Raw genomic sequence first — 12,671 nt, forward strand, 5'->3', positions numbered from 1 at the left:
TTTCAAGTAAAAGTGTCAAACAGTCATTAGTTTACAATAAGTGTATTGTTGTGCCTGGCAGAATTACTTTTGACTCCCTGGAGACTTCATCACCGTTCAGTGGATTCAATCTGCCCTGAAATAAACTGAATTCTTGTTTATTGAGTGTGTTCTTGTGTGTTTGCCTGTTCCTCCCCAGATGGCCAACACCACCAGCCTGAACCACATGGTGTCCGGTCTGAAGCCCAACACACTCTACGAGTTCTCCGTCATGGTGACCAAAGGGCGCCGCACCAGCACGTGGAGCATGACTGCACAGGGCACCACCTTTGAGACCAGTAGGAGCAAACACACACACACACACACACAAATACAAATACTCGTGCAGAAACACACAAAATGGACACCATCACACAAAGACATAAACCAACATGTCCAGTGTAACGAGCCCCTGTCTGGCTAGGAGTAACACTTTACTTTTTGCAGCCCAAATGGAAGGAGAGGACACACCTGTGGAAAATCAAGCTGTCACTGCACTTTATAATATAATCTAGATAATGATGAAGGTATTTATCAATAGATCTCAAACTAACTGCAAGTGAAATTGAGGAAAACATGCAGCAAATTTAGTGATAGGCGAATATAATTTGAACGCTGCTCTGCTGTTCACTGAGAGCAACTCTGACTAACCCTGCTTCAATGCGAAATACGCAAATGGACAAATCATGAATCAATAATAATCATAAGAATGCAAATACAGTTTTGAGTTAAAGCACATGATTTGTTTACGTGTTTCTCTTGATTTGCAGACCGTTGGCCAGGTGTCTCAGCCTGAGGAGCAAACCAAGACCCGACTCTTTTATGGGTTCAAGCTCATAAAACAAAATACATTTTGTTTTGGTTCCTCATTCTTACCCTGATTTATTATTCCATTACTGTTAAACTGTATGTTACCTTTTTGCGTGACACTATATCTGAGTGATGGCAGTGAATGATTACCGTCTCCCCTGAGTCCGCTGCATCTAAATTGCATAAATTGAGTGTATTGGTGTTAAAATTACTCTTGAGGGCTTTTATATCCATCGGCCGTTCTGTATTGAAAATACACTGCTCAATCCCTCGAGTGTTTGTTTAGATTCGGGCAGTGCTGCGAACTAATACTGCAGATACTAAAGTGTCAGAGCCCAAACCTCATTTTAAGTTGTAACTGCTGAGCTAAAAGTCGCCTGACAATAAACCGTACATTAAAAAACAAAAGCTTATTTTCTTTGAAACGGCCTCTTTATATTTGAGATTTATTGGACTTTTTAAAAAATCAAGTGGAGCTTTTAGTTGTTTTTTATAAGAGGTGAGGAGAACAGCCATTTTTTAAAATTATTATTATTTCTGCCCAGCCAGGGGTTTGTTTCACAAGTGTACAAGTGGATTTTATCTACAAAGTCATAAACAAACACATTTAAACATTTAAAAGTCATACACTTCAGGTCATCAGTTTTGAGGGCAGTAGAAGCACTAACGATATATACACAACACGTAGATGCATTAAATGCACATACGGTATCAAAAATATGTGCTAAGCTACACATGCAAAAACACACACACACAGTTTACTCATATCGTGTCGTGAAACTTACTTATGATGATGAATTTGAAACTATACTAAAATGTGTGCCATCTTTACCTTTTATCAACGACACAACAAATGTCCTGTCTCAACCACCTCTTACCCCCCACAGTTCCCAGCTCCTCCCCGAAAGACGTGACCGTGGTCAGCAAAGAGAACAAACCTCGCACCATAATAGTCAACTGGCAGCCTCCCTCTGAGGCCAATGGAAAGATCACTGGTGAGTCTGAAAGTCTCTCTTGTGTGTTACATATATTGAGGTCTCGCAGATAAATCTAGATTTAGGTTCAACCTATATTTTCCTCTCTAACAATGAAAGAATCTGGTGTTTATGGAGAGTGAAGATTTCTGACCCGTTTACCTCTTTTTTTCAACAACTCTCCACAAAACGTTGACTAAGGAAATCACATTTAGGTGGAGAAGTGATCTAAGCGAAAATATTCTTTATTTAAAATGTACAAAGAAAATTTGTACCACAAAAAAAAAAATCTATATTTTTCTCTCTTACATAGAGATTTCTGCCTTCTCTTCAATATTTTGGGACTATATGATACTCAGCTTGTGATGCTCAAAGAGCCCAAAAATATACATTTGTAAAACTCAACAGGAAAGTTAATCCACAGACGTTGTTGTAAGAAGTGAAATCATCTCAAGTTAATCCACAGACGTTGTTGTAAGAAGTTTCATGTAGGAACTGTGGGTGAAAGTAAATAGTTTGGGCTGAACTGTCCCTTTAACGTATTTGCCTCTGTCTTTCAAACCCTCCCTGTTCTAGGCTATATCATCTACTACAGTACGGATGTAAACGCAGAGGTCCACGACTGGGTTATTGAACCAGTGGTGGGCAACCGCCTGACCCACCAGATCCAGGAGCTGACGCTGGACACGACCTACTACTTCAAGATCCAGGCCCGGAACTCAAAGGGCATGGGCCCCATGTCCGAGGCCGTTCATTTCCGCACTCCAAAGAGTAAGTTGGTGGGATGAAAACACGTTGAGGACAAATGGTACAATGAAACTACATTCACCGTTTTGCCCCATTAAAAATGTTTTTATAGTTAAAGTTTAGAATCCCACCTGTAACTTAAAGAGCTGTATTCTTTCTCTGGTGTTGGTGGAAGCATAAAAGAGCTAAAAGGAGAGAGAACGAGTATTGGATTTATATTAGTCAGGTCGCCAACAGCACAACTCCAAATAAGTCTTGATTTTGCTCCGTGTTTGGTGAAACGTCATGCATAAGCGTTTCATTCAGACCAAACGCATTAAAACAAGGTTGGTGAGGGCGTGTTTTTTCAGGCAGTGTTTACTAAACCTTTTTCATCTTTTTTAAAATGACAAACCATCGCAAACCAATTCACAACAGGCCTTATCTCTAAATCATGATAAGAGCGAATGTGTGCGTAAATGAACATTAATGACCATTTCCACATCAACTTATATTAAATATGTAAACCAGTCATTTTAACTACATGTACATTTTATAAATCACAGCTTTACATGTTACATACTTTATGAATAAGACCAAATAATTGGATTCAGGCAGAGTTAAAAGGCTCTCTCATTCTTTTAATGTCCTCATCAGATAATGAGATCTACACTAGCCTTTCATATTAGATTCAATGTTACTACAGTAGGCTACAATTGTCGGAACAAAATGAACATTCAGGCTCCCTCTTGTGTCTCAAAGGTGAATTGCAGATATAAACGCCAAAATAAAAGACTACGGAAGAAATTCAGCTAATTTATTTGGCAACCCTAATGACATCTCCTGCGATCCACCAGTGGGTCCCGACCCAGTCTTTGGTTATGACTGGTTTGAGGCACTGGTGAGACCGTGAAATGCAATCCAGGAAATCTAGCTGAAGTAACGGATTAATGCGTTTAGAGGTTTTATCGGATCCCAAAACACTGCGCAACAGACAGGATTTTACAGCCCTAAAGAGTTATCACAGCGGTATTAGTCTTTCATCACGAGGATCACGAGGTAAACAGTTGAACTAGACGCTTCACATTACAAAGTTCTCCACCAGGAACGTGTGCTTCTGCAGATGTGATTGACCAACGCAGCGCTTTGCCGCATGACGTCCTGCCTTAAAATACGTTTCCTGATACAAGTTCTCCTGACGAAGTTGTTGTGAGAGTCTCTTTAGTGCTGAGACGGAGATGTTTCCCAAAAGCCTTGTCGATTGGTTGGGGATGACTGAATCACTGCAAAGTCTGGTCAGCAAATTTGCATCCAACTCTAAATGTAACAAATCTATTTCAGGTTCAGTTCAGAGCCACTGCAAACACCTTATTTTGTTTTTTATATGAATGTTTTTGACAGAACTGCATTCTTTTTTTGGGCCATTTTTACTCGTGGGACGCAAATTATTCTCTTGAAAACCAGTACGTGTTTAGGATGTTTTTTGTATCTTTACATAGATGCTTTGCTCTTAATGTCACCTTGCCTGTGTCTCGCTGTTTGGTTCTCATTCTTCTAGTTTTGCCTCTTTCCTCCTCCTCACAATCCCCCTCTCTCGCTTCATTTCTGTCTCCCACGCGGCTCTTTTCAGCTAACCTGTTTTTTGCTTTTTATTCTCCCCCCCTGCTCTCCTTTGGCCTGTTAAGCTGAGTCCTCTGACAAAATGGCTAATGACCAAGGTAAACTCCCCCTCTACACTTTCTCTTTCACTTGCTGACTCTGCAGATTACCATCTTCTGGGCTGATGAAATCTTGGGCTGCATGACCGGCAAAATCTATTCGTGCTTGTAGAAATGTTTCGGATTGTTATGTATCTCGTGAATGTTAGACAGCGGCTTAAATGTGACAGTAGAAAAGGCCACGAAAACACTTGCGGAAAGTTTCAGTAAAACATTTTTTCCGTTTTGAATCAGCCTCAAATCTTCCACCGAAAGCGGGGCCTTCAGGCAACCAACATCCACAGGACCCGAGGACTGCAGTTGGTAAGATTTTGCTCTCACCCGCCGCCTTTAACAGATCCTCAGCTATCAGTGACGACAAGAACTAAAATCATGATGTGGTTGTTTCTTTTCTCTTGATAATGCTTTTTGAAATCTGCAATTTTGGATTTGTGTCCTTATTTTTGCTATAGTTAGGTGTCTTTTTAAAGAGGTATTTAATAATGTATCTCGTCTAATCAAGTCTTTCTCCTCTCGAGGTAAATCAGGGGTGGGAGGTAACAGCGAAGGTCACATCCTGGTCATTGTCATCATCATCTCAGTGGGAGCCTTCACCATCATCGTGGTGGTGGTTGGGGCCTTCCTGTGCACACGGCGCACCACGTCCCACCAGAAAAAGTGAGAGGCTCAGTCACACTTCCTGGTCCTCTTTTTGTTTCACAGTCCTCCATCTTCTAACTCTGTTTTTACTGATCTACATCTCAGCTCTTTCCCGTGTCCCCTCGTGCTTGTACTTCTCTCTCTGAATGAGGTCAGTCTTTCCCCTTGACCTCTTTGTTCTCTCCTGCAGAAAGCGAGCGGCCTCAAAGTCCACAAACGGCTCCCACAAATACAAGGGGAACTCCAAAGACCTGAAGCCGCCGGATCTTTGGATTCACCACGAGAGGCTGGAACTGAAACCCATGGACAAGTCGCCAGATCCCAACCCGGTCATGACGGAAACGCCCATCCCCCGCAGCTCGCAGGACATCACGCCGGCTGATAGCGGCCTGGATAGCAATCCCCACCTGCAGCAGCGGCGCAACTCCTACCGTGGTCAGTCTTGCCCGAGGGCGGAAGACTTCAAATTTAATGTTATGGGAAAGAGATCAAAGTGAAATGTCATCCTCGCTGCTTGAGCTTACATGCATAATAACACAGAGCAAACTTCTCGAGTTTGGTTGGCAGACAGGGAAAGTACATTTTGACAGCTTGACTAAGAAAACTGTTTTTTTCGGGTAGGAAATGTGTTAATACCGTCAGGTTTGCTTCTAGGGGGATGACTGCAGGAGTGTCGGAGATATTGGGCTGTTTTTTTTAAATTTGTGTCACTTGTGTTTGCTGTTGTTTTATCTGTGATTATCATGCAAAAAAACATTTCATGCTTTTCATACATAATGTCTATCACTTATGTCATCACGGCAGTGCTGCGAGCACCCCCGCTGCCAATGCTACAACTTTCAGCGCGTGCAGTAAATCCACTCAATTTAATAAGTTCATAGCTAGAGAATGCCGAGTGTGATGATGATATTTAGAAATGCAATTAAAAACACAATGATATAAAACGAATGAAGGATCCGGAGGTCTACAGACGGATTATTCACACATAAAAACACAGAGTAGCGGCTCTTTCTGATTGGCTGGTTTCCACCGCACCTTTTAGGCCACGAGTCAGAGGACAGCATGTCGACACTAGCAGCCCGACGAGGGATGAGGCCTAAAATGATGATGCCTTTTGACGCACAGCCGCCTCAGCGTAAGTGTGTGTGTGTGTGTGTGAGTGACTGATAATGATCAGATAACAGATAGTGAGCAGTCGGTTTGGAAAGTTTTTGCATAAAATGTGTTGGAGCACAAAGATTTTTTAACAAATTACCAATTTTCAAATACATGTCTAATCAAGGGAACAAGTGACGGACAGCGAATATTCAAGTGTGTTTATTACAGGAAACTGCATGCGTGTCTCGTCAGCAATACTTCCACGTCCCTCATCATTATTACAGCTGGTTAAACATCTCGTCCTGTGTGTGTATGTTTGTGTATCCATGTCCATTTCCATTCACAGCTGTGATTAGTGCTCACCCCATCCATTCCCTTGATAACCATCACCACCATTATCACATGGGCAGCCTGGCGTCGCCGACACGCAGCTACCTCTACCACCAGGGCAGCGGGCACCCACGCCCGCACGCCTGCTCCTCCCCCGTCTCCCATCTAGACAGGGTGGACTCCACAGGTGAGACACTTCTGCCACCTGCTGGACAGCAGGGGATGCACAGAGGAGGACACACAGAGACACACAGAGTCAGTCGCACCAGCTCATGTTCATTCATTGATTTATTTTGCTCATTCATTCACATGCAGCTGCCATCTTGTGGGTTCATATTTTATTTTTCCAAAGTGTTACTAACCACTCTTCTCTGACCTCCCTGCCTTCCGATTTGCTCTCTTCCTCTCACCTCAACTTTTACCAAAGTAAACAAAACTTGACCAGCTGGATGCAGTCAGACATGCTAATGATTTCAACTGTTTGCAGTCTGTTGAGTTACAGCTGAAGGCTCAACTTTTAAATGTTCAGTTGACAAAAGATATGAATTATTATTTTAATTGTTGCTCAAACATTTTGTTAGATTACTTGATTGATTATCAAATTTGTTAGTGGATTAATCGACTTATTGTTTCTGCTCTAGTGCATTGTACTCTTGTTGCAAAAAGTATAAGAAACCTGAAACAAATAGAGGAAACACTTCACATATTACAAAGTTAATACAGGACGTTTCCAACATCAGAAATATTAACTTTATCACCTGTAATGCAGCGCACTAGTTCTTTCACTAAATGTGTCTGTATGAAGACGGTTACTGCTCCCTGTGAGAGTCAAAGTTGTAAACCCATCTACCCCCCCCCCCCCCCCCCCCCCTCCAGAGTCGGTGAGGAATACCCCGAGTTCGGAGCCGCTCCCTCCAGCCACCGCCTCCTCCCAGGCCTCCTGCCCCTCGGAGATCATGGCCGACCCTGAGGGCAGCTACCACGGCTCCACCACCACCGAGGAGGAGCCCAGCTACTCCAGCAACCTGCCCCCCCACCGCTCGGCCCACCCGCATGCCCACGCCCACCCACTCAAGAGCTTCGGCGTGCCTGCGATCCCAACCACCAGCCATCCGACGTACGAGTCGCCTGCCCTGCCCAGCACCCCGCTGCTCGCTCAGACCGGTAAGCAGAAACACAGACACACGGAGAATGTATCGGACATTGAATGCACATACACTACTTGTTGATCATTTCATTGTTCGTTTTGGTGTTTTCATGGGATTTTGTTGATAAAACTTGTGGGAACAAATCAAACCTAGTTTGAAAAATCTCTTGCGAGATAAAAAGGTATTCACATTCTGGGACAATGTGACGGATAAATGTGGTCCAGTTGAGGAAAAACATCAGACAGGGACTCGAGGTTCATGTATTCGCTCTCCATTTCACCGTCATTTGTTGCCTTCACTGACTGTTGTGCGTTTGTCACGTTCAGGGCTTCCTACTCACCCCCATGTTGTTAAAACAGCCTCTATCGGAACACTAGGAAGGACACGAACACCGATGGTCGTCACCGTGCCCACCGTTGATGTGCCAGAGACCAGCAAGATGCTGGAAGATGTCGACAGCGTGAGTACAGCGCCCCACACTGGCTGCTTGTAGCCATGCAGTGAATATCTGAAGTTATATTCTTGTCTTATGAAATTATACCAATCACGCTCCTTCCAAATCCATGTTTTCTTTGGGCACTGGATTATACAGTTACTTTCCACTGGACATTGGTTTTAACCACATTTTCTGTATGTTCTTTCTCTCTTTTTTTTATTCTTTCCAACTTCAATCTCACCATTTCTTTGTGGCGTTGTCGGCTGGCTTTTGATCAACTCGTTTAACTTCTAACACCTGATCTTAACTAAACCCATAACTGGAATGTTTTTTTTGTTTTTTACCGTTTAAACTTTTCTCCTAATCCCTGATTGGCTGTTGACCATCTGATGACATCGGCTTCTCTTTTGGATGTTTTGCTTTTGTCTGCTGCCTTTTTTTGTTTGTTTTTGTTGTTTGCTACGCTTCAGTCCCATTGACCCCCCCCCCCCCCCACCCCCCCACCCCCCCACCCCCTCCCAGCTCGCCTCACCCCACCCATACGACTCCCCCATCCTCTGTTAAAGATCCCTGACTGACCCTCTCCTCCTCTCCTTTCCTCTCTTCTCCTCCCTCCCTCCTTCCAGGTGCTTGCCTCCCTCCCCCCCTGCCCCTCCCCCGCCCCTCGCAGTAACCCTGTTCCTCTCCCTCAGAGCTACGAGCCCGATGAGCTGACCGAGGAGATGGCCCACCTCGAGGGCCTCATGAAGGACCTGAACGCCATCACCACAGCGCCATGAGCATGCACACACACACACACACACACACACCTACCCACACAAACACACACACACTCTCTCTCTGTCATCCACACGTACACACAGAAAGACGCACACTCTAAAGTCAAACAAACACGCCCAAACATGAACCTTGGGAGCTAGAGGCTGGTGGACACAAAATGGCTTCTTGTGCCCAAGAAAAACTCTTGCGTCCCCCTGCAGAGAAAAAAAAAAAAAGCAAACAAACTCCATACTGAAACTTACGAACTTTTTTCGGCTTACCTTGCTCAGTCTCAGGAAGGAGATTGCCATGAGAGGGGGGGGAAAGGTGATGCGCTTCATCTTTTTATGAAGAACCATTCTCAGAGACAATGAACATTTAAAACATTGGTCGCTTTCAACCGGAAGATTGTGAATTCTTTCCTCAGCAAAAATACGTACGGTGCGGTGTTTTTGTTTCGTGGCGAACGTTCGCTCGCGATGAGACGGCGGTTGATTCAATGTCAAGTCAAAAGGAGAAAGTCCAAAAAGATGCTGGTTTTGATGTTGGTGCTCATGCGGCACAGTCTACACACAGTGTTTGTTTGATTAGTGTTTTCTTTGTGCATTTTGTATATCTATTGGGCCGTTTCAGTGAAGTGAACATTGGATATCAGCCCCCCCCCCTTCCTCCTTTACAAGCCCACATTATTCATAAACGTTGTTTTTACCCCCTTGTCTTATATTGTGCCATGACTTTTTATTATTTTCTATGTTATTGTATTATTTTTTTTACACACATATTCTTATAAACATGTACATATGTTGTGTGTGTTTTTTAAACTGCCTCATTCTTTTTGATTTTTCCCATTTGTTTCATTGTTATTATTTGGGATGAAAGTGGGATTACAAGCGAGTCCTGAAGCTCAGTTTTCATATCAAAAAGGGGAGAGAAGCCTGATGTGTTTTACTGTACATTCTCCTCTGGCATTGTGTTGCCCCCTTTGTACATTAAAGCGTCTTCTTTCTCAGTCTTCTGTTTGTCGTGGGAGCTCCTTTTTTAAAAAGCCTTACCAACGTGTTTGTATGCGGGAACCATACAAGACATACTTCTCTGTAGTCCTGTGGGACTTGACAGTATCTCCTCACAGGTCAGGGGTACCTAAAGGACTCAGGACGCTGACCCCCCCCCCCCCCCACCCCTTCTAGACGGAAAATAACTCGCATGACACCCAGTCAGTCAATCAATCAATCAATCACCTGCAACAGACGAGTTATCTTTTATACGAGAAGTTCGATCGAATGTGTGTGTCGTTTCCAAAAACCAATATTTGGTTTCAGACGTGCGTACTGCAGGAACCACGTGTGCATTTTCCCACAGCGGTGCGTTTGCTGTTTTATTCCCCCCCCCCTGCTGTTCTTCATCAAATGCCCTGGTTCTTTTACAAAAGATGGCCGTTTGAATGGGACTCCCAGATTTTTTTTTTTACATGGTAGTTTTTTGTATGAAGAAAAAAAAGAAGAAGCTTGTTCTCTACACAAATCCGATGTAAAAAGGAAAAAACAAAAAAAAAAAAAAGTTCATCTAAGAAACTAGTTTTTCATTACCCTCTTACCCAAAGAAATTTGTCATTTGCAATCATAGTAATTTGCTCTACTTTTGTGAATACCATGTTTCTCATAAATGTACATCGTCATGAATGTCAATATAACTGTAAGAGATTTTAACTATGGATACAAACAAGGAACACGTTTTGGGGAAAACATGACTGAAAACAAAGGAGGGAGAAAAAGGACCGGACTCCATTTGGGAAATAATCTATTGAGTTGTAAACAGTTGAACCTGTATTGCACTTTTTCACAATTTTTGAAAAGTACATTTCTTACATATCTTGTGTTTTAAATATCCAACGCTGTTTGTGTAACGTAGTGTCCTAGGTAAGCAGCAGGCAGCTGGTCTTGTTTTTTATGTTCATTATTTTTTTTATTTTTGTTTTTGCTTCAGAAATGAATCTGAGCAGCGGAGTTGTTTACTTTGCAGCTCATGATGAGGAATTATGTTGTTGCTTGTTCATGTACAGAGCTTTCTCTGCTTTCTGTAGGAAAAAAATCTGTGGCTTTTTAAAAAAAATGTTGAAAAAAAAGTTTGTAAAAAAAACATGTTTTTTTATTGGTGCTCCTATACATTGTGTATACAAACTATTATGAATACTAACAAAGTAAATGTTTCCGCTCGTCTTCTTTTCATCCAACATGACCAGGATGCCCCTCGGGTATTAAGAGCAGTGGTGGAATGTAACTAAGTACGTTTACTCAAGAAGTACAATCTTATGGTACCTTGAGTATTTCCATTTCATGCTACATTATACTTCTACTCCACTACATTCATTTGTGAACAGTAGTTACTTTGCAGATTCAGATTATTTATAGAAAATAATCAATTTCTAGAATCAATAGTTTCACATTAATGCAGCATTGTGTATATTCGTGTATTATAATAATGTACTGTATATGATTTTGAAATGCAGGACTTTTACTTGAAACAGAGTATTGTCCCACTGGGGTGTTGTTACTTTAACTTTAAGATCTGAGTACTTCTTCCACCACTGCTGAAGTGTAAAGAAATAGGTTGTTATTGGTAAAACACAAAATCTACAGTGTATTCTGCACAGTTGCCCAAAAGTATATAACTATGTAGTATTAGAAGGCTTATGATTACTGGGGAAGAGGAAATGATAAATTGAATAGTCAACCAACAGAAAACTATTCAGAAACAATATTAACAATAGATTCATCATTTCAGCAACTTTTTAGGAAAAACGCCAAATATTTGCTGGTTTTCTTGGTTATCTATTATATCAAACTGAATATTTTTGGGTGTGAGTCAGACAAAACAAGAAATTTAAATATTTCACTATTTTCTGATGTTTTGTAAATCAACCCTTTCAAGCAATTTGTTAATTTGAGAAATTATCAGATTATTCAATAATGAAAATAATCGTCAATCAAGCCTTAAAGTCGAGGGTTGCGTGTTTGGGTTTGGTTTAAATTGCCTTAAATGTGAAAGCTCGTCAGTGAAAGCGTGTTAGCCTCACATAGTCAAAATATTAAAGCCTCTTTTATAACACAGATGTATTTCAGATAGTGACTATTCCGTTTGTGATTCGATCTTTGTATAGTCAGAAATATTTAAAAGCCAATTTCATAATTGTAGTTTACAGCTGAAATATTCCCATCTCACTTTTGTAGACTTCTCTCGCATGGATTAACGAACCTCTTTGTAGGTCTGTCTGCACTGCAGCGTGAAGGTGAGTCAACCGGTCGTTTGATCAGAGCTCTAGCTTTGGTCTTCTAACCTCATGAACTGACTCACTCAGCATTTGGCTGATTGTTGGTGTTAGTTTTAAGCCGCTGCAACTGAAAAAAACTTGTGGCGGGATATTAAATTGAACTATAACACATTTGAATACATTGACATTTAAATATGTTGACATGGACAACTGATTTCAAGTAAACAAAGATTTCTGGAAATGCTATAAAAATAGTCAGTTTCTTCACGTCAGCTTACAAAAAAACATTTTTCCTTTCACTGTTCAGTTACATGTGGCATCCTGGAGTGTTTTAGAGGTTACAAATGGGGATTTTTTTTTGGTTATCCAGTCTGGCTTAAAAACACCTTAAAATTAAGAACAGCCACTTTCTACATCTATATCAAATCGCACATGACAGCAGTGTGCTGCTGTGCAAAATCATCTCAGGCTCTATGTCGAGAAATGAAAAAGTTAATGACTTTGAGATGGCTGCAACTCACTACACTGAAAAGTATTGATAAAGTAAATATTAGGTTTTTGTCCTCATACAGTCTTACCACCATTTTCAATTTGTCTCTTTCAATTATTTTATAATCAATAAGCTAAATCTGTTGGAGATTCAGAGATATTCGGTCACTTCAGGTAAGTTGCAGAGAAGCAGACTTTGTGAATGAAGGTCAATTAAGGAAAGAAAATAGAATTACTGTATTCTCTTGTTCCTACATT

The 12,671-nt window shown here is 41.6% G+C and overlaps 1 protein-coding gene across 1 annotated transcript in view; it reads left to right on the top strand.

Moving 5' to 3' along the window:
- The window catches only part of LOC142933549 (neogenin-like), a 149,037-nt gene extending 140,125 nt beyond the window's left edge, over positions 1 to 8,912 (top strand). The window contains exons 18-29 of the mRNA XM_076077675.1: positions 179 to 317; positions 1,716 to 1,823; positions 2,379 to 2,573; positions 4,214 to 4,246; positions 4,481 to 4,549; positions 4,765 to 4,903; positions 5,076 to 5,320; positions 5,928 to 6,020; positions 6,330 to 6,500; positions 7,190 to 7,477; positions 7,788 to 7,921; positions 8,590 to 8,912. Coding sequence (XP_075933790.1) covers positions 179 to 317; positions 1,716 to 1,823; positions 2,379 to 2,573; positions 4,214 to 4,246; positions 4,481 to 4,549; positions 4,765 to 4,903; positions 5,076 to 5,320; positions 5,928 to 6,020; positions 6,330 to 6,500; positions 7,190 to 7,477; positions 7,788 to 7,921; positions 8,590 to 8,676 — 1,701 coding nt within the window. The 3' untranslated portion in view covers positions 8,677 to 8,912. The remainder of the gene's footprint in view (positions 1 to 178; positions 318 to 1,715; positions 1,824 to 2,378; positions 2,574 to 4,213; positions 4,247 to 4,480; positions 4,550 to 4,764; positions 4,904 to 5,075; positions 5,321 to 5,927; positions 6,021 to 6,329; positions 6,501 to 7,189; positions 7,478 to 7,787; positions 7,922 to 8,589) is intronic.
- The last annotated feature ends 3,759 nt before the right edge of the window (positions 8,913 to 12,671 follow it).

Source organism: Anarhichas minor, unplaced genomic scaffold (genome assembly GCF_050575085.1).
Source record: "Anarhichas minor isolate MPS153535 unplaced genomic scaffold, ASM5057508v1 ptg000062l, whole genome shotgun sequence".
Classification (NCBI taxonomy): domain Eukaryota; kingdom Metazoa; phylum Chordata; class Actinopteri; order Perciformes; family Anarhichadidae; genus Anarhichas; species Anarhichas minor.